At 37.4% G+C, this 23,559-nt stretch overlaps 1 protein-coding gene across 1 annotated transcript in view; it reads left to right on the top strand.

Annotated features, from left to right (window-relative positions):
• LOC126248567 (protein vav) overlaps positions 1–23,559 on the top strand; it is a 181,567-nt gene that overhangs the window by 79,997 nt on the left and 78,011 nt on the right. The window contains exons 5-9 of the mRNA XM_049949664.1: positions 350–523; positions 3,716–3,919; positions 21,768–21,887; positions 22,001–22,117; positions 23,214–23,329. Coding sequence (XP_049805621.1) covers positions 350–523; positions 3,716–3,919; positions 21,768–21,887; positions 22,001–22,117; positions 23,214–23,329 — 731 coding nt within the window. The remainder of the gene's footprint in view (positions 1–349; positions 524–3,715; positions 3,920–21,767; positions 21,888–22,000; positions 22,118–23,213; positions 23,330–23,559) is intronic.

Here is a 23,559-nt window from a genome sequence, read left to right as displayed (position 1 = left end):
GCTTTCCATAGCAGCAGGTAAGAGAAGACGCAGACCTCTGACAACCTGCCTGTCAGTTGTCAAAAAAAGCATGAAGAAGATGGACCTGGTCGAACAAGGATATACCAACGAAGTAAATAATACTTCATCTTTAGGAAAGCTGAATCCAAGCTACAGGACTGTGCAAGAAGGAAAGAGAAAACTCTGGTATAATAATAGTTAATAATACTACTAGTAATAATAATAATAACAAAAGAAATAAACAAAATAATTTACTTATTATCGGAGAGAGAGAGAGAGAGAGAGAGAGAGAGAGAGTTAGTTATCTGATATATGTAAGTTGTTATTCAATATCCCTCTCCCCTTGCAGATACCTGCTACTGTCACACACAGTTTTGAGAAACGTGATTATATAATAAATGAGTTAGTAGAAACAGAGAAGAACTATGTTGAAGTTCTGGCCACTGTACAGCGTTGTTTTATGAGACCACTGAGTGGTGTTCTCACAGGTCATGATTCAAAAATAATATTTGGAAGCATAAAGGTAAGCCATATGTATGAAATTTGAGTAATAATATAGTTATAGTCTATTGAAATCTAATGTGTTGTGTGAGTGTTTTTTTTTTTTTTTAAAAAAAGACTTTGAGAAAGTGCTTTAGTTCCATAATCACAATTGCTGAGCTTACATAACTGTTATTATTCACTCCCCACAACCTTTCATGCAGAAAAGTCTATTACCTAGAAGCAGGCTACAATAATTTATAGTGAGTTTCATATTAAGGAGCACCGTGGTCCAAATTCCTGTATAACGATATATGTATTTATTTTGAATTTGTTGTATCCTACTGAATGGCAGTTCAAAATTTATTTAGCATCCTTCTTCATTTTCTTGTAATATCTCTTAGTATTTTCACTTTGTTTCATCTTGTATTTTTTAGTCTATTTTTGTTCAGTGGATTGCTTACTGTATATGCATTTGTGTTCTGTAGTATTGTTATTATATTGAAACATTTCTCCATAGATCCCAATTTCTTTCAAGTCTTTAGTCATTCTTTTTAGGTAGTTGTTGCAATTAGTCATTAATAATGCAAGATTTAGAATATTCTCAGTCATATGTATGTAACCATAAAATTGTTGTCACCACCTACTTTCGAAATTTGCAGTTTTCTAAAGTTTTCTTTCTCACTATCATTTTTTTATTGACTACCAGTTATCATAGTTTCATTGTTATTTTAATTGTTATGGAAATCTGAAGAGTATGTTTGTTTTCTTGTTTATCTTCTTGCTGTAGTTTCTCTTCTGTCCAGATTGTGTTGGTTCCAATTTTCATTTTGTCTGCAAATTTACGATTCTTGACAAGTATTTTCAATACACCTCTATCCTGCACCGTGTCATCTATGATGCCAAGTTCCTGAAGCTCTCTTTCAGTTCCACATAGCCAATTGTTCTTAACTTTGATTGACATAACAAGATGGAAAATTCTTTTGGTCAGCCTGCCATCATTCATACTAATAATGTGTTGTTTCAGTTGTCTCACCCTTAGAGTTCATCAGTTTTCTCAGTATGCTAGTATAATTTTATTCGAATTCCACATATGCAGACTGAACCAAAAAAAATCGTAGGATTTTGTGTCCACTTTTTTGTCTAATAAATTAGTGATCTTCCACCAATTATTCAAGTTTCCTATGCACATGATGCTTGGGGTTTGATTACTGTGTTGTAATGTTTTAGTTTCGTGATTTGGGACATAGCCTCCACCACCCTCCCTCCTTTTCTTTTCACATTTTAATCCTGAAGTTTGGATGATTTTTCTGAAGGTAATTGAATTTAGGTACTCAAGATATTTTTCTGAATTGGTTACTGTAGTTTGTCCATCAGGGTACCTAGAAATACGTTCCCTGTAACGAGCTATCATTTTAGATATTTGCAGTCCATTTTTAGCTGCAATTTCATGAAGTTTGTTCAAGGGTGTGAATCCTTTATTTTCTATTGTCGGAGAGAATTTCTTGGCCATTCCTTTAACTTCTTTCTCCCAGGTGCTGTTTACTTTTTCCAGTACTGAACAATCAGGACAATAGTCTATGTCTTCATTGAACTCCTGTTCTTATATCAAAAGATTTACACTTTTTACCTAAGAATTTAACTGTTGTTATTGTGTTAGTTAATGTTTGTTTGATCAGTTCTGTTGCTTCTCCATCATATTTTGAATTATTCTAATATGTTGAACAATGTACATCAGTGTATTAAATCAGAAACTTTTGTGTGATATAATTTTTTGTTTTTGTATCTACTATCGGTGAGTTTGCAGGCCCTTTATGGTTTTGTTTGCTTCCCAGTTTAGCCCTGCCATTTCAATAATTCTTCATAACTGCTTGAATTTGTCCACTTGGAAGCTGTTCCCAGATTTTAGGACTGAAACCTTATTGTTTAAAGTGGTTATGCCCACTCCCTTGTACTGCATCTTCTCATTTACGAAATGAAGTCTAAATTTTACCACTTTTTCATGGAGTTTCTCTGTGCTTATTCTTGTCTGTTGTTAGATAAGATTACAAATTCATTTAAAAACAGTTGGCAGTCAAAGTCAGTTTTGTTTGGGAGACTCCTGCTAGTATTTATAACTTTAATCTGAATCATTTGGTACCTTCACAGCCGAATAATGTGATTGTTAATAAAAACTGCCACAGCTGTATTTTATATCACTTTATTATGCCACAAGTAGTTGCATTCTAAATGAAAATCCTCATGTGACAACAAAAAGTCACTAACAGTATCCGTAACTAGTACTCAGCAAGTGGCAGAAATGTGGAAAGCAGAAATTGCCAGACATAACTCTAAAAGGCAAATTCTTTAACACGACAAGTGCACTCACCACCTGACACCAGCACAGCCATTAGTGTGTGCAGGAAAAATAACAGCATACTGCACTGTCTCACAATTAGACCTTTGAGTCATGACACCAGCACGTTTTTTGCAAATTTGTAAAAATAATTTACAAAGACTGTTTGTGAATTTGATGAGGTGTTCATTTAGAATGAAACTGGTTAAAGCATAATAAACAAACCTGAAATATATATGTAGTGGTTCTTATTAACATTCTCATTTATATATTTAGTTTGATTTTGTAATGACTTTTTCCCTAATTAAATTGTACAGTCATGGGTAGACGCTATCCTGTTGTCTGACACCTACCATTATTTAAAATGGTTCAAAATGTTTTAACTTTTGACATCGTGTCTGTAAGAGTTTGTGTTACCTATTCATTTGTTAATGGAACAATATGCCTTTGCGAAGTCCATAAATGCAATTACTGTTCATTTGGCTTTTGTAAATCTCAATTGCAATTGTAATATCCCCCCCCCCCAACCCCCCGGAGCGTGATATCCATTTTTGAAAGCCTCTCAGATATTCTGCAGTTACATAGTCTGTTGGTTTTCCTAACCTATTATGTAGAGTCTTACCTAGAATTTTATAACCAACAGAAAGTTGGGAGGTTTTGCTGTAGTTGTTTGTATCTGATTTGCCACCAATCTTATGAATTGCTGAATTACTGCACTTTTACATCTTTTAGGGATTTTCTCTCTTTGCCACCTGTTGTCTAATATATCTTGAATGATTTGTGCAAATTTAGTGCAGCCTATTTCCAAAATTTCATTAATTATTCATCATCTTCTAGTGTAAATTAATGTTCTTTATTCAATATATAGCCTATGTTTTATATTGTATTTTTGCTGGACAGGATTTAGCTGAGATTCATGCTGGATTCCACAGCCAGTTACGCAAAGCAATAACTCCTGGCACCAGTAATCGTCTCAGTGATGTGTTTTTAAACTGGAGAGAGAAATTTCTTGTATATGGTGAATACTGCGCTAACTTAACAAAAGCACAGAACCATATTCAAGATCTGTGTCACCGCAATCATGCTATTGATCAGGAAGTAATTGTGAGTATTTCATAATGTTGCAGTCCATTTGTTTCTATTTTAGTTGACATTTCTTACTCCATAGAAGAATTTTTAATGTATATTGTGTATTTGTTTTATAAACAGTTTAAATTATGCATGTGTGTGTCTCAATTTGTTGATATAAATATATAATTGATATTGTGTAAATAATAATTCAAAAATACTCATATACATTGTAAATATGTAGCAACACTTTTAAAGAGAAAATGCATTGTTTTTGTAAACCAGTTGACTAATTCCAAATCATTATGAAAAATTCCAAATCATCAATGATGAAATCCACTTCAGGTGTAAAAATTATTTATTTCTAAAAAGGGAAGCACAACCCGGTTTCAGGACATGTTCCCCATCTTGAGGTGCATTTGCAAAATTATGAATCAATAATAATACCAGTCCACATGGTTCAGATAATCAAAGCTAAACATGACCAATACAGATTCTTAGGGAAAAAAACCTGTACGTACATTAAAATGCGAAACCACAAAGGATGCATAACTGAGGTTAAAGTAGATTAAAATATGTTAAATAGTGCACCCTGGTACATGGCATGCAATGGGATATCCTCTTCGATCCTGAATTTGCCGGAGAGCCTCATACAGAGTATGACCTACATAAAAGATCAAAGGTCCCCAATTAATGAAGTGGAAACCACCGTTAAATGGAATAAAATATATGAAGTATTTATAGCCTGATAGCCCAAATCACAATTATAAAACTTACAATGGTCCAGGCTTTGGGGTGTGCCACACATGGATCCACATGGAGACAGGTAGGTGGTCTTTTGAACACTGAAACTTCAAAAAAATACAGTTATATTGACTGTGCCCCTGCAGCCATGTGAGGAAAACAGTGTAACCCCCTGAGTAAAGTTTGCGACTCACCAATACTGCATAGACACCCATCAGACCCATACGAAACACAACTTTCAATTGAAATGGCGGCAGGAGTCATCATGTACCCACAATGTGAGCGAGTGGACTAATCATGCCATCCGACAGGCAAGATTTGGATTAATGTACCCACCAACAACCGGTCTAAGAAACAACAAACTACCATCCGCTGCAGTGAAAGTTAACTTCTCTCTTGTACCAGTGAGGCACTAGTTATAGATTACCATGTCTGCATGTGAATACATTGCAAAGCAACCAATAAGGTCAAACCAAAGTAAACTGATATAATACGTGTGATATCACTCGAGAATTCAAATAGCACAGTAGAGAGCAGAGTCCCAAATTGTCATTATTTTGTACATTTTCAAAGTTGTAGAACAACTAATGCAATTGAAAGGAAATCCATAAAGCACATGTAACCTACCAGCAATTAAATGAGGAGCAGCTAAATTAAAGTTCTCCTGATCACATGAACAATAGAAAATGAAAGATTTTTAAGGAAAATTGCAAGCAGGACTGGCCAAATCAATAAAGTCTGAAATAGAACCAAAACAATAAAAACCATGGATAACAATCGAAGCCATCAAACACACAGTAACCTCCAATTAAGAAGCTGGTAAAAGTGCTGTGGTGCCTCACATCCCCACGCTCCTGTAAGAACTACTAATTTAATTACAAAACTGTAGAAAACCATGTAACCATAAAGTGTTATCGTTATACAATAGAAATACCCTTATGACACCAAGAAAGAGCCACAATGTAAAGACTTGCAGTGTAAGCTATATGGACAAAAAAGCTTGGCATAAACAAAATCAAAAAATACAGGATGTAACAGGAAACAGAAGATATAAAGACCCACTATATTTGGAAGATGCTGATCAATTTTTACCAGGCTGTATTACCCTTAAAGTGTTGGATGTAGTTATTAAGGTGCCCCTCTGCTTTAACTCAGTTTATTCATTAAGTGCTTTTTTGGGGTAATTAATTTTACATTTCATAATCCCAATTTCTTCTAAGATGTTAAGTGTCGGGCCTTTAGGTTGTACGTGCAGAATATCTACATCATCCCTAATGACCTATAAACTATGGTTCTTGAGTGCTACATGAAAAGACATGGCTGACTTTGAATTATTCACTGCACCATGCTCCTTATACATGATGACCTATTTGGCCCACTATCTGGCATCACATTGTGGGCACTTAATCTTATATACCCCATTGTATTGTCGTAGGGCCCAACCTGCCATTCTTCATCATCTATGAAACATTGTTCGTTGTCTCAAACGTTGGGTCATTCTGTACCGAGTAGTTTAGAGGGTTTTGCTGAAATTGTGTGTGAACATTTGCACATGTTCCCAATAAACATTGGGAAAGTTGTATGATCACCAATTCAACACTTGCAGAAATACAGTAATTTGTTTGGCCCACAGCACAGCTTTCAAGAGTGCAAACCCGAGTTTTTGGCAACTTTGAGGCATAACATCTCTGGCAATATTTTCTTTCTTCGAAGGAACAAAACTGGGACATCACATACGGCTTTTTTGTGCTCCCTTAAGTGAAACAATATTTAAAAAAAGAGATTTTATGAGCAGTTTTCATGTGAATAATTTGAAGGAAATAGCTTTTTATACCTCCAAAAGTAAGTTATGATAAATCTGAAATTTTGTGTGCAATAACTTACCAATGCAAGGTCTTACAATGTAAACTTTCATTCACCTTCTGATTTTCATTAGTTTACAGATTGAGGGTCAATTTGATGATTTTTGTAAAAAATGCCAAAAATGAGTACTTTAGCCTACTTTTACAAAGAAAAGTGTACTTTTAAACTTTTTTCATTTGAAAGACCATGATCCAAAAGAAATAGAAAAGTAGATTTTGTTTTGAAATGAGGCCATATAAGACCCCGAAAAGCAGCAACAAAGTGGAGGTGTAGCAAAAATGCACTCTTATTCTGCTGGTACTGAAATCCGACCTTTATGTTTGCAATTAGTTAGTGCTTTCTGGGGAAGATAATATTGAAAGTCCTGATGAATAACAAGTAACTTGAGTTGTCCTGGAAAATCTATTACTACTATTTTGTCATCACTAATCATGACATATTTCAGCCAGTTTTGCTGCTGTAATAACTAAAGAATCAAACTAATTATAAACTTCAAAATTTAACTATGCACTACTAAGGTACTGGAGATCATATTAGTAAAATTGTTGAAGAACAGTTGCAACACACAGCCTATAAACTGCCTTAAATAGCATTGTATAAATTTTGGTGACGTTCATAACAATCTACCTGACAATTTGTGGAAAAAGAGGTCATCTTCTTAATGGGAATTCTGAATGTGTATTTTTATTTTTTTATTTTGATGTGCTAGTTTGTTTCGTGTTTAAAGTAGTTCATATTTTGTGTTCGCGTAGTTCATGACTAATGTGAAACAAACATACTGATGAATCTCATGACAGACAAAGAGTTTCATTAAACAGCAAACCAGTCCTGATAAAGGTTTTTTTCCGCAAGGTCCCGAGCCTGATAATACATTTTATTAACTGTCCTATACCAAAGCTAGAAGAGGTCTCTCTTAGGATCGTAAACTTATTTTTACTCTTAAGCTACTTGAACTTTTTAGTGGTTTCATCAGTTTGCTATTGAATGTCACAAGGAGAATTATACTGCAGTTTATATGATGTCATTGATGGAGCTTGAAACACTCCCCTCACATTTAAAAATAATTGCTAGTATGGGGCCTGATATTGTCATTTGGAAAGCAGGTGCTCAATACAGAATATAAAATCAATTGTTATAGTCATCTTCCAATTGTTGATATCTGTGGAATGGTCTTGTTGTTCAGAGGTGCTGGGCTGTTTTAACTTTGTTCTCATTTAATCATGATTTATTGTTCTTTATGCTTTGATAAAAGTTTTCTCATAAATCAGAACAAATTAATTCGCGTGTTGCACATTAACTGGCAAATGCATGTACTGAAATTTTAAAGTTTTGAAACCAAGAATATTGAGGGATTACTTAAAAATTTAAAAAGCTTTTGTGAACAATAATGTCAGCTCATTACAAAGATAAAAAGAACTGCTTGCAAAGAAGCGTGTACAAGGAAGTGTGAACAAAGACTGTGTGTAGTGCACCTTTTTTTGACAACTGTATATACTTTCTTATTACACATCAGAACATTCTAGAAACGTCTTGCGTCATTTCAGTTATTTTAGTTTACATCTCATTTTAAGTGAAATATAAATTTGAATAAAAATGTATGTTTGTGGGTACAGAAAAATTAAAGAACTAAAAAATTGATAATAGATTTAAATTATTACAATTTTAGGCAGTAATGTTCCAGAATGGGAAGCGTATGCATCTTTATTTACATATTAATGTTATGTTATTTTACATGAAATAAAACTGGGTTTTGCAAATCCAACTACATTTCCATAATCAAATTGTAAATATTGAAGTGTTGAATAATAAGTTATGCTCCTGGACTACTTAAATAAAATTTTATAATTTCATAAATTTATATGACATTCGTATGATCTCAGCAGCTCTGATAATGGCAGATTATGATGTTTCAACATATATTTATCTTCAGATTAATGTCCTCACTTATTATTCTCTATTTTAAAGTGAAATAATAGAATGACAAGTTTGATATATGTCATATGGTTCAAATGGCTCTGAGCACTATGGGACTCAACATCTTAGGTCATAAGTCCCCTAGAACTTAGAACTACTTAAACCTAACTAACCTAAGGACATCACACACACCCATGCCCGAGGCAGGATTCGAACCTGCGACCGTAGCAGTCCCGCGGTTCCGGACTGCAGCGCCAGAACCGCTAGACCACCGCGGCCGGCTGATATATGTCATAGCAAGCCTAGATGACAGTATTATAGTTTTACTTCTGGAGGAGGCCAAGAGGGATTTACAACACAAATAAAGAATGGTAGTTCACTTTAGTACAACTCCTTAATATTGAATACTCGGATAGAATCCATGTCCACATGAATGACAATTTTACAGGGTGATTATAATTAAAGTTAAACTTTCAAACCACTGTAGAAATAACATCACTGGTCAGAATGATGCAACATTGTAACAGAATATTATTGGAGAAGGGAGGAAAAATTTAGCAGAAGAAAAATAAATGGTTACAAAATGTAGCATCATAATTTAATAGTGGTCAACTACAAATGCCAAATGAATCATACAACAATGTCTAAGGTGTATGTTTGACGTTAAACTGTACTACTCAGTGTGCATGGGTGTACAATTATGATACTGTTAGTTACGTAAGCCCATCCACCACGGCGAGGTCATACCACATTGGATTGGAAAAATTGGTTTTTAACTGTCCTCAGGCCAAAAACCACATAAAAAGCATGAATCAAAATAAAATCGGATTATTAATTTCCGTGTGACTGGTGCAAAACATGTTCAGTATGCTGTCCACTGCTTTGTGCAACAAGTTGAAATCAAGAAAGAGCATGTCCCACAACTGTTCAAAGTGTTTCCGGGGTCAGATAGCCCCACAGCCAGAAGTCACACGGATTAAGATCAGGTGATAGGGACGGCAAGGCTGTACGGAAATGGCGGCTGATAATTCTAGCATTTCCGAAATGGCACTTCAGCAGCTGCTTAACTGGATTTGCAATGTGTGGAGGTGAACCAACTTGCATAAAAATGATCCCACCCACACTGTTGGAGAGCTGGAATGACATCTTTGCGCAAAAGACACTCATAGTGCTTACCAGTGATGGTACAGATAACAGGACCAGAAGCACCTGTCTCTTCGAAAAAATATGGCCCTATGATAAATGATGCTGTAAACCTGCACCACAATGAACTTTTCAGGATGAAGTGGTACTGGTTGATTTGCTTGTGGATTTTCCGTTGCCCCTATTCGACAATTCTGTGTATTGAAATATCCTGTCAGATGGTAGTGGGCTTCATCTGTCCACAAAATCTTCCACAGCAAATCATTGTCCACTTCCATGTGAGCAAGAAATTCTAAAGCAAAGGTCTCTCTTGCTGGCAGGTCAACAGGAAGCAACTAGTGCACATAGGTAATTTTGAATAGATAGCATCGAAGGATGCTTCCACTGACGCCAAATCAATTCATTTCCTTCCTCTACCAGGTTGCACACCAAAAGAACTCATCTTTTCAAATTTCTGAATCATTTTCTCCAGACCCATGGCAGTCATTGGACCAACACCTTGTTTCAAACCCTTCAGTGTCTGGAACTTCTGCGGAGTGATGTGTGCGTGGTCATCAGTCTTGTAATACAGCTTTACAAGCAGAGCGCAATCCTGCATTGTGACAGTCATGGCGAACGTTGCAGACGCGAAAGGAGGAAAAGCTGTGTACTCGATGTGTTTATACCAACTTCAATGGGTCGTGCGCATGACAGGTGTTTTCATTTACGTATTGTGACACATACAGTGCCATCTATTAATCAATTTTCACACTATTTTTTTATTCTGCCATACATTTTCCCCCTTCTCCAGTAATATTCCATTGCAATTTGACATCATTCTGAACAGTGGTGTTATTTCTACAGCGTTTTGAAAGTTTAACATTAATTATAATCACCCTTTATATTTATGGTACTTTTACAGAGCTCAATAACTGTTTATAACTTTGAACAATACAGAATGACGGTCACACATCACATTCAATCAACTATAACTCTGGTACACAGTTCTGACTAACAATACTATCTCACTGCCTGGATTAGAACTACGGAGAGCTGCTATGAAAGTCAGGTATCACAGAGCAGGGCAAGAGGCACTGCATTCTGACGTAAGTAGGCTTCCAGCAGCGGCGGCGTACGGAACCTCTTGGGAATGCGTCTTGGTCGATGTGTCTCATTCATGGCTGCATCTGGCAGTGACTGTCCTTAGCTTGTGGTTCCATCATGAGGTACTAGCTTGTACTTGGGACCTCACTCTTCGGGCAATACCACATTCCCCCCCCCCCCCTCCTCCCCCTGCTCCCAGTGTACTATCGACTTGTATTGCTGGGTCATGTGACACTTTATGACCGGGGAGGGGGGGAAGACAGGTGCTGTGGTCAAGAGGACACCAGGTAGAACTCCAGGGGCATTATGACAGCTGTCTGGATGTGGTGCCTGCCTCCATGGTCATCAGCTGTGGCTGCAGGACCAGCAGCCTGACATTGTTCTCCCTGCTCTATACAGCACTGACAACAATAGGTGGAGATGCCTGCTGTGGCATACCCCAGCAGCATGATGTGTGTGTGGGCAGAAATTCTGCAGCAGAACCACTGACATAAGAGCGCCACAGCTGATTCTCGTGATGCCATTGCAGCCCAGAGGAACCTTCAAGGGTGTAAGACGAACGTCTCAATCTTGTGTGATGACATCGTGCTCCCAATGTCACTAAAACCATTGTGTGTTCCAGAACAGACATGTGGAATCAGTGTGTATGTGTTGCCACCATACGGAGGGAAATAGCTTTACAGCAGAGTGGACTGATGCTCCACACAAATATTGTAATAAGATATTGTTTGCAGATTTTGGGCATCCATGCCATGCCAAGTAGAATGATGTTTAATGTGTTGCTTCTACATACAGGGTGTTTCAAAAATGACCGGTATATTTGAAACGGCAATAAAAACTAAACGAGCAGGGATAGAAATACACCGTTTGTTGCAATATGCTTGGGACAACAGTACATTTTCAGGCGGACAAACTTTCGAAATTACGGTAGTTACAATTTTCAACAACAGATGCCGCTGCAAGTGATGTGAAAGATACAGAAGACAACGCAGTCTGTGGGTGCGCCATTCTGTACGTCGTCTTTCTGCTGTAAGCGTGTGCTGTTCACAACGTGCAAGTGTGCTGTAGACAACATGGTTTATTCCTTAGAACAGAGGATTTTTCTGGTGTTGGAATTCCACCGCCTAGAACACAGTGTTGTTGCAACAAGACGAAGTTTTCAATGGAGGTTTAATGTAACCAAAGGACCGAAAAGCGATACAATAAAGGATCTGTTTGAAAAATTTCAACGGACTGGGAACGTGACGGATGAACGTGCTGGAAAGGTAGGGCGACCGCGTACGGCAACCACAGAGGGCAACGCGCAGCTAGTGTAGCAGGTGATCCAACAGCGGCCTCGGGTTTCCGTTCGCCGTGTTGCAGCTGCGGTCCAAATGACGCCAACGTCCACGTATCGTCTCATGCGCCAGAGTTTACACCTCTATCCATACAAAATTCAAACGCGGCAACCCCTCAGCGCTGCTACCATTGCTGCACGAGAGACATTCGCTAACGATATAGTGCACAGGATTGATGACGGCGATATGCATGTGGGCAGCATTTGGTTTACTGACGAAGCTTATTTTTACCTGGACGGCTTCGTCAATAAACAGAACTGGCGCATATGGGGAACCGAAAAGCCCCATGTTGCAGTCCCATCGTCCCTGCATCCTCAAAAAGTACTGGTCTGGGCCGCCATTTCTTCCAAAGGAATCATTGGCCCATTTTTCAGATCCGAAACGATTACTGCATCATGCTATCTGGACATTCTTCATGAATTTGTGACGGTACAAACTGCCTTAGACGACACTGCGAACACCTCGTGGTTTATGCAAGATGGTGCCCGGCCACATCGCACGGCCGACGTCTTTAATTTCCTGAATGAATATTTCGATGATCGTGTGATTGCTTTGGGCTATCCGAAACATACAGGAGGCGGCATGGATTGGCCTCCCTATTCGCCAGACATGAACCCCTGTGACTTCTTTCTGTGGGGACACTTGAAAGACCAGGTGTACCGCCAGAATCCAGAAACAATTGAACAGCTGAAGCAGTACATCTCATCTGCATGTGAAGCCATTCCGCCAGACACGTTGTCAAAGGTTTCGGGTAATTTCATTCAGAGACTACGCCATATTATTGCTACGCATGGTGGATATGTGGAAAATATCGTACTATAGAGTTTTCCAGACCGCAGCACCATCTGTTGTTGAAAATTGTAACTACTGTAATTTCGAAAGTTTGTCTGCCTGAAAATGTACTGTTGTCCCAAGCATATTGCAACAAACAGTGTATTTCTATCGCTGCTCGTTTAGTTTTTATTGCCGTTTCAAATATACCGGTCATTTTTGAAACACCCTGTATACATGGTTACTCTGCAATTCACACGTAAGTGCCTGGCAGAGGGTTCATCAAACCATTTTCATACTACGTCTTTCTGTTTGAGCTCTGATTTCTCTTATTTTATTATGACGATCATTTCTCCCTACATAGGAGGGTGTCAACAAAATATTTTCGCATTCGGAAGAGAAAGTTGGTGATTGAAATTTCGTAAATAGATCTCACCGCAAAGAAAACCGTCTTTGCTTCAGTGACTGCCACCCCAACTCGCGTATCATATCAGTGACACTCTCACTCCTTTTGTGCGATAACACGAAACGAGCTGCCCTTCTTTGCACTTTTTCGATGTCCTCCATCAATCCTACCAGGTAAGGATCCCACACCATGCAGCAATATTCCAGCAGAGGACAGACAAGTGTAATGTAGGCTGTCTCTTTAGTGGGTTTGTCGTATCGTCTAAGTGTTCTGCCAACAAAGAGCAATCTTTGTTTTACCTTCCCCAAAACACTATCTATGTGGTCTTTCCAATTTAAGTTGCTCGTAATTGTAATCTTAGGTATTTAGTCGAATTGACAGCCCTTAGATTTGTGCGATTTATCGTATACCCAAAATTTATCCAATTTCTTTTAGTACCCATGTGGATGACCTCGCACTTTTCTTTGTTTAGTGCCAATTGCCACTTTTCGCACCATACAGAAATACTCTCTAGATTATTTTGTAATTGGAATTGATCGTCTGATGATTTTACTAGACAGTACATTACAGCATCATCTGCAAACAATAAGGGGGCTGCTCAGAGTATCACCTAGATCATTTATGTAAATCACGAACGGCAGAGGGCCTATGACACTACCTTGTGGAACACCAGATATCACTTCTGTTCTACTCGATGATTTACTGTCTATCACAACGAACTGTCACCTCTCTGAGAGGAAATCACGAATCCAGTGACTCAACTGAGACGATACTCCACATGCACGCAATTTGATTAATATTCACTTGTGCAAACTATGCCCAAGTGACCGTGGTACAACAAAGACATAATTCCCCACTGGAAAGAATGAGAAATAACAACCCATGCATCATCATTTTCTCTGTGCCGCTACAGAACACCTCACCACATGGATAGTGTGTGACAATGTAAGAAGTAGTGACACGCAACTGTGTAGGAAAATTTCTTTCAAACTACTCGGCCACCCACAGCATGTATATTGCAAAACTACACAAAGAGCTGGATCAGAAGCAGTTGCTACAGCAATTTTCCCAAAAAAAAAGAGGAAAATTTTGAAGACTTTCAAAATCTTGAGTGCCAATTTGATAACATGATACCTCAGAACCAAGCAAATGCTGTGTTGATACTGGCTGGTAACTGAGACAACAAGTCAGCATTTAAATGTTATGCACTGAGGTCCTTACAAAAACTTGTATTGATAATTAGACAATAATAGAACCCAGTGTTGCAATTTTTGTACTGTCCGTGGTGGGGCAGGCTTGGATGGATTGAACAAAGCCCTTAAAGGCCAATGATCAATAATCAAACATAACTTTTGACTGAACAAATGCTTGGAACTTGGGTAACATTGTAGATAATGGTGAGCACCTCTTTTTCAAGTGGACTGTAATTACACTACGCTTTGTTGAGAGATTTTTAGGAAAAAGCAATGGGCCTGTCAGAAGAAACAGTTCTGTGAGAAAACACAGCTCCAGTCCTGTAAGAAGACACATCCACAGCCAACACAACAGGCTTAGCTGGATCATAATGAATCAAATTACAGTGACTTAATAATGCCTCCTTTAATTGCTGAAATGTGTCCTGACATTCGTGGGACCCCATAAAGGTAATACCTTTCCAGCGTGACCAGTTTAGCAGAGCATCAATTTGTACAGCACTTACAATGGATTTAATATAATACAGAAGCTTCCCCATGACAGCTTAGAGATCCTTAATGTTATGGAACAGGTCTTTAATTGCAGACAAGTGCGAATTAGCAGGATGAATATACTTTGTGTTTATAACATGTCCTAAATATTCGAGTTCGTCTTGGAAGAAGGAGAACGTTTTCTTGTTCCAGTTTAAGTCAGCTTCAGTGAGCACTTTAAATAAATACTCTAAATATGCCAACTGTTCAACAGGTGTACAATCCATGACAACAATATCATTGAGATAGTTCATTCAAGAAGGGACTTTGACTGTTATTTTAATTTTCTGTGGATCATGATGTATGCAGTAGCTGGCAACTGCTGATGCGACAGCTTCTGGTACTGGACACTTTTAACAGTGATGCGGTATGCCTTCCTTAGATTCCAGACTACAGACAGCCCTGCTGAGAAGCTCCTTATAATTTCACTAACATCTGCTGTGCAACGTGTAAGCTTAAAATTCAGCTTAACTATAGAAACACAAACTGCATACATTTCAGCTGGCATACCATTTTCTTCCGAATTTACAAAATTATAGTAACTTCACTTCCGGCCACTTTGATTCCTTTAACAAACATACATTTCCCACAAATTACAGAGCAACAGTCCTTTATGCATGCATGTCTTTGTGTCTGGAAGTCTAACTGGCATACTGTTTGTTCCAGGGCATGCTCTACTAAATTCATTATCTTCAAAAAAATTTACTGTCACTTGTGACTTTTGCTGGTAATTGTTTTCTTTGTCAATTTTCTGGAAATACTAGAATGTCCTTCTGTGCCTTAAGCTTTTGAGCACATTCCATCATTCTTTCTGATACTAAAAAATGTTTTGCTGTTTCTCTGATTGTCCAGCTTACAGGTGCCAAAGTTAAAATTTGTTTCTGTTCTTTATGACTGAATGCCTGCATCTTGCCCTGCATTCAGTCAACATATGTGCATAGTCAGCACTATTTTTCCACATTGCGTACTTTTCCTGGGTTGTTCAGTCTGCTGATTTACACCTGTAGCATTTGCAGTTTGATTTCCGGTCACACACTGTACCTTTTGAATTTTCCACGTCACATACTGATGCTTAGCTCTGGTACTTACAGTTCGTTTCAGGTATGAAACACCAATTGATGGTAAGCTAGTATTTAACTATTCATTTGGTGTGAAGTCCCTATCTGAATGTAATGATGAGCCTCCAGATACTGATTTTATACAGTCTTGCAAGGTGGACAAATTTTTTGACATGGCTTTATGTTACGAACAAGCTGCTTCTTCTTCTCCTCTATCCCCTCCGTCTTCAGATCACAAGCTTTATCTGTTGTTTCAGTCTCAACCGTCCTGATACCTAGAGCATATTTTTTTTTACTATCTTATTGAGTCAGCAGCAGAGCTTCATGGTGGAGACAAACCTGGAAATATCGTCCAGCTCTTCTTCAGAGTGTTGGACTAGTAAGTCGTGTTCACATACAGGTCAGTAAAAATTTTCAAAGCAGCTTTGTTTTTGTTTTGCATAGAAAATTACATAACACATTGATGATCCAGCTCTTTGCCCAGTTGAGCAGGAAGGCAAGGTGTTCCCTTCTGTGTCCATTCCTGTTCAATCACAAGAGTATTATGTTTAAAACATCATTGGCTCAAATTGCAACAAACTGCAACTGAATGAAATTATGCATATTTTATAACACCAGAATAAAACATGACAAAAATATACGTATGTAGTTATGCAAAAAATAATGAAAACTTGTATTATTTCAAATATAGATCAGATTATAAACCTTGCATGATCTTATGAATCACATAAGAGCTACACTCAGCCAGACAACTCTCATCCTATGCAGCAAAAACAACAATAAAATCCAGATCATTTGAATAAGGCCTCACAAGAATGAAACAAACAGAAATATGCCCAATCATTAAAGTATGTGTTGATATAGATATATTCTATAAAATGTATTCTGCGTGAAAGTAATCAATTCAAAAGTTAGAGATACTATATTTATGTAAAAGTGTTGAAATACAGACTTACTTTCAAACCCATAGCTGTTTAACAGACTCAATTTCACCTAAAAATCACAAGGTGCACTTCGTTATAGAGAATTAAATACCCTGCAATATTGATTGTGAATGTGTTTATCATGGAATACCACACACAGGGCAGATTGTTTGGCTAAAACACTTGACAGGATGTAACCCAAAAAATTTAATTTCTAAAATGTGAATGTCTTAGATTATTAGAGACACAAAAAAATAAGATACTATCCTTTTTCCTGATTATTTATGCCCTTTCATTTTTTATTAAAAGAACTTTGTAGAGCTACACACTTTAAATATTTAAAAAATAAAATACTAATTTTTTGCAGTTTTTCGAGTTTTTCCTCACTCAAGCCCACATTACCTTCCCATGCATTGCTAAACAATTTTAAACCACAATAAAAAAAATTTACTTGAGTGACAGATAAATAGTATTTTCATTGCACCTCCACCTTGTAATTGTTTTTGAGGGCCTTGTATGCTTGCATTCCAGAACAAAATTTTGTTTTTAGGTGGTTTAGAACTTGGTCTTTTTTAATGAAAATGGTGTAAAAGAGTTTGCAGAAAATACTTTTTTGTAAAAGTGGGCTATAAATACTCACTTGTAAAGCTTTTATAAAAATTGTCAACTTCACTCTCATTTTGTAAACTATTGGATAGCAATAGGAGAATCAAATCTTATATTGTAAAACCTTGTGTTGCTAAGTTATTACTTGCAAAGTTTCAGGTTTATCCCACAATTACTTCAGAAGATATGAAAAGCTAAATGTCACATTTTTTAAGATGCTATTTTTTTGGCTGACTTTGCTTCTATTTGTCCATGCAAATTGCTCATGAAAGCTTTTTTTATCATCCCACTTAAGAGAATACAAAAATTTGTTCAAGAGGGCATAGTTTTATTATTTTTTTTCCCAAGAAAATATTTCCATAAATATTATGTCTCAAAGTTTCCGAAAGCTCAGTGGTGCACTGTTGGAAACTGTACTATGGTGTCAAACAAAGATTATAGTGCTGCAGGTATTATGTAGTGTGTCTAAAAAGCTCGCATCAGACAATAAACAAAAGAAAAGATACAAACAAATGTTCTTTATTGCCCTTCAAAATAGTCACCACCATCTACAACACACTTATGACAACATTCATACAGCTTTTGGAAACTATCAGCAAAGGCCTCCTGTGGGATCAATCACAGAACGTCTGTCACATGATCTTTGATGGCATTCACGTCCTCACAACGGTCACCTCTCATGGCCGCCTCCAAGTAAGGAAACAGGAAGAAGTCTGCAGGAGTCAGATCAGAGGATTACGGAGGGTGTTCAAGAACAGTTACCATCTTATGGCCAGGAATTGGCGCACACGGATCACGCAGTGTGCAGGGCATTACCATGGAGCAGCATCCATTTTCCAGTCCTGCGAAACTCTGGCTGAACCCGCCAGGTATGCTGTAGCAATTGGTTCAGAATGGACTGGTAAAATGCAGCATTATTAGTTTGACCTGCAGGAACAAATTCCTTGTGGATGATGCCGCTGTTGTCGAAGAAGGCGATCAACAGTGTTTTCACGGTGGATTTTTGCAGATTGCTTTTTTTTTTGTAGAGGAGAAGATGGTGAACACCATGACATCAATTGCCGTTTTGATTCCATATTGAACTGGTAGCATCAGGTCTCATCTCCCATGATAATGGTGTTCAGAAGCAATGGATCCTGACTGCACATGGAAATGAAATCACCAGCAGTTTCCATCTGTTTTGCTTGTCTGTGAGCTTGTGCAGTACAAATCGAGAGCAGATCTTCCGCTTAACCAAATCATCGCGGACGACGTGCGCTGTGTCCTTGCTAATGTCCAATTCCTCCGCAATCAATCATTTGTCGCCAATCTTGTGCCAGCAATTGTCACACTTTCTCGATCTTTTTTGGGCTTCTCCTTGTCGATGCCTGACCTGAATGTGTCTTATCCTCAGTTGTTTCCTTCCCTTCACAGAAGTGGTTAAACCATTCGTAAACACATTTTCTGCTCACGGCTTCCCTTCCGTACACCTGCACCAACATTCCATGTGTCTCCATTGCAGTCTTCCCCAATTTGTAGCAGAACTTGATGTTTACACGTTGCTTCATTGCACTGTGACACTTCCTCTCACACTGACTACGTCCAACTGGTCGCAGTATATTTACACAGCCAGTGACCTGCAGTGCATGCCATGTATCGATTCTCCTCAAGTCTCTGAAGACCCATGCGCATGCACACACACATGCACCAAGTTGCCGTTCAGATATGACACCATTCACCAAACTTTTTAGACACACCATGTATATGTTTCTGGAAGTTAAACTTTACCAAAGGTGATTTGAGAACGTGTGTGAACTTTTTCACAAAATTTCATCAAAATCTGTGATGGTTGCATGGGTACTGTTTCCAAAATTAGATCTGTTGGCATGGAATGGCCCCTGTGAAACATCTGTCAGCAGAACACAAAAATGCATGATTGGTAAGTGTATAATGCTATAGTTCCCTTGTTTATGAGTTGGGAGTGTACTGTTAATACCAACTAAATACTCTTTTTACTTGATGGGCCTATGTCACACTTTATATTTGTGGTAGAAAAAAGAAATTTGTGGAGTGATCATTTAAAAGTGAAAGTACAGGAAAGCATATCGGAGAATCTGTTTGGCCACTCCAAAAGACTTTTTTTTTAGTTAATTGTCGCACATGATGCAGTTATTCCCACACATCAAGTGCAAAATTTATGTGGTTCCAATCACGCATATGGAATGTGTGCTGAAATGTAGTATGGGCACAGCTTTCAGATGTACTGACAAATGAAGTTAAAAGAAGTAGAGATATAAGTCAGCACAGAATTATGTAAGAAAGAGCAGAGAATGGACTCTGACGATGCCATGTAATTTTTCAAAATATTATTATTATTATTATTATTATTATTATTATTATTATTGATGCTGATTGTGACAGTGTCAGGGTATTTGAACATCTGCCTGATATAGTGTAGTTCTGTGTGTGCTGAAGAACTACTTTAGAGCTTTATAAATTGTTACTAATGCCTTTCCTGTTAAATTACAAGAAGTCATGATTTGCATATCTTAGGCAGTAGTTATCACTGACAGCATTATCATATTTATTACGAGACATAATCATTTTGTAGAAGAGACAGTCTCTTACACATGTCATACATTACAAAAAAAAAACGAAAAGCTTGTCAAGGAGTTATTAAATTAAGCCTCGAGCGGGTGCATCATTTTTCATAACACGAGCAGGCATGTGGCATACCTTGTACACATATAAAGAGTAGCTGTCTTTATGTTACCAGGGTAAACATGTATAAGCACACTCACAATTTATCTTAGTTTAATTAAACAACAGTAAAATAAATTTACATGAGTTAAAACACTGTTGAATTAATCAATAGTGAAATAAACTTTCAGTATATCTTTATGGACAGGCGTTACATCACAATAATGACCCACTCAAAGTATTAAGCAGCACAGTTGCATCAGATGCCAGCCAACCACTTATTCGATTACTAATTACTCATAGATACCTACCTCATCATGAGATCATGTGCTAGTTCGTAATCTGGGTCATTTTCTTGCACAGGTTGTAAATTTTTTCTCACCTAGCTCAATGTTTATTTTATATTACTGCTGCTCTCTTGAACATGTGACACCACAATTTTTCACTGTGTTAGCTGAAACAATAGTGAAGGAATAGGTATAGACTTGGAATAGTGAAACAACAATGGAATCATGCAAAACAAGTGTATTTGTGGTTGGTGCACTTTTTACACAGGTGCATCTGCTCAAGGGTTAAGCATGACCTATTAAATTTTATAAATTTATCATGTTAAATACATGGTGTGTCTGAAAGTTTGGATCAGATTCAATATCAGGTATGTTGTAGGTTGCACCACCTTTGTTGAATAAAAGAACTGTGTAGTTTAGAATATTGTGGATGCAGTGAATTTCTATCACATCATTGAGGTAAAGCTGCTAAGACTTTATCTGTTAATTATAATTGTAATGGCATAATGTGTGAACAGCTGGTGTGTTAAAGATATTTAATAGTATGTAGTGGTAAAATGTATAAAATGATGAAAAGACGAGTGTTTTGTCTTGGCTGAATGCACTTTAGTGGCTTGTTAAATTTTCTGTAGTGCACAGAAAGACAGAACTTTTCATGCAATGTTTTCATTTTGTTCCACATGTGCTACAAACCAAATAAAAGGAATCTGGTTGCTAGCCAGGATGTTTTTAATACTGATCCAGAATTTTCAAGTTTAATTATGACAGATTGTGGGAATTTGTATATGATACTAAAGTGAAGAAGCTGTGTTTAGAGGGTACACTTGGTTTGCTAGAAGATTGTTAGACTGGAAGCAAGTTGTTGATGTCTCAATGGACACAATAGGTGAAAATTGTTAATGTATAAATGTGCCTGATTCCATACAATTAGCAAGACCTGTGTACACTGTGACACCTATACGACTGGAACCTAACTTGCATAAACCTCTTTGTAGTGAAGGGACAAAGGAAAGTATCTCATTGGACGAATATCATTTTCATACCTTCAGCTGTGCACCTCTCTGAGATCAGACAGAGAATCCCAGACACCCGTGATCTGTCTTCTGTGAAGCACAATTTTGCCTTCCTTCATATTTGAGTGCCCACAGTCCACTGGACTGAGTAGGCCCACAGTTGTCAACTGATTAATTGCAAATGCTGCTTGGTTGCATAGCTTAGTTTACAGGCTGGCAGGATGGTAATAGCTCATCTATTACTTGTTGTCCTTAATACCTAGTATCTTAGCTTGTATGTACTTTAAGGTATGCAATGACTGAAATTTCTTTAATGTTTTTCTGGTTTTATAGAAATGTGAGCAAGAAGCAAACAAAGGGAAGTTTAAACTACGAGATATACTGTCTGTGCCAATGCAGCGTATCTTGAAATATCCCTTACTTCTGGAGAAACTTATAAGTGAAACACAAATTGTAAGCCATTTTTGGAATATTACATAGATTATTTGTTATGTTTTTTTTTTCCTTTAGTACTGAAAATTTGTTTTTTATTTTTTTCATGCTGAAACATTTTTATGTATAAACAGAATCATGAAGATTACAGAGGACTGGAAAGAGCGAAGGAAGCTATGGTTGATGTAGCTCAGTATATAAATGAAGTTAAAAGGGACAGTGATACCTTGAATATCGTCCAAGATATACAGGTACGTTTGCTTTTAATGACACTCCCATATAAAATGTGTATTTCATTTAATATGTATTGTTCTATTAATTATTAGTTCACAACTGTTGACAAATATTTAATAGAAAATGATAACACAATTTTCATATGCACAGTAAGATGAAAATTCGGATGACTATTCTATATTGTACTGGTTACACTCATCACATTGTGAATATCTCTGGAAATTCTGTAGGTTAGAAAACATATTGCTATTATCACACTGTGGATCTGAAAGTATCTTGTGCCCATGTGATAATGGTTGAGGAGTCAAACACTCATGGCCACTTGACACAACTGGAAGCCCAAGAACATTTTATTGGATGTTACTACTGTGAGACTCTGCATTCCTATATCTCCCACATATTTAATGAGAAAAGTTTTACACAATGCACTCAACTGTCTGTGGCTCAATTTGTTCCAATATTTGGTGTGTCTACAAGACAATAAGAACTTTAACCAAGAAAACTTACACACACACACACACACACACACACACACAGAGAGAGAGAGAGAGAGAGAGAGAGAGAGAGAGAGCTGATGCAGTAACTACAGAACCAATGCTAACTACTGTGCCCTGTGTCAAACAGAGTAACTAGCTTCTATACCCTACAAAAAGATGCTTTTCCTGGAGCTCATCTGTCAGTATTGTCCTGGCCTGTCTTTCCACTGTTACAATCCACAATAGTCAACAGTGGCCCCTATCCTGAAGTCATTGTTGCCCACATCATTTGTCTCTTGTGGCAGCTGCTTTCCCTGAATCGAGATACTAATGGCACCAGGATGTACCCTTGATGTTGTGCCATGAGAAAGCACATTGTTTGCACTTCCATAGAGATGAAGTACTTCACACATCAGACATGATACTCAGTCTGCAATTGTATGGACTGATACCGCATGTTTTGCTCATGTTTCATTTGACTGTCATGCTGACAGCCAGTATAGGGTCACATGGCCTCCCTGCCCAGTAACTATCTTCAAGTTTATTTTTCATTAATATAATTTTAGTAGATCAGTGATATTAATTATTATAATGGCTCAGTCTTGTTGTATAGCAACATTTTTACAAATTTTTACAGGATAGTATATCAGACTTGAACTTGCCAGAAAATAAGTCGTTGAAAGATTATGGTCGCTTGTTGTATGATGGGGAAATGCGAATTAAGGCTCATGATGACCAGAAAGTGAAATGCAGGTAAGTTTATTTGCTGCTTTTTTCAAAATTTATTCCCTTATATCTTCTTTTCATAATTTTTAGGATAAGATTATATTTACTGGATGTTCTGACCATATATATGATCTGGCAGACATTCTTCCTGCATGCCCCGTTTTACTTGGTTGCTGCCTATTTTTGGGACAGAAGGATTCTCTTATAATGTCAGTATTTTCACATAGTCACAAGTACATGCAAAAGTGTTTCATAGA

This window comes from Schistocerca nitens, chromosome 3, assembly GCF_023898315.1.
Source record: "Schistocerca nitens isolate TAMUIC-IGC-003100 chromosome 3, iqSchNite1.1, whole genome shotgun sequence".
Classification (NCBI taxonomy): Eukaryota; Metazoa; Arthropoda; class Insecta; order Orthoptera; family Acrididae; genus Schistocerca; species Schistocerca nitens.
This window is presented reverse-complemented; position numbering and strand designations above follow the sequence as displayed.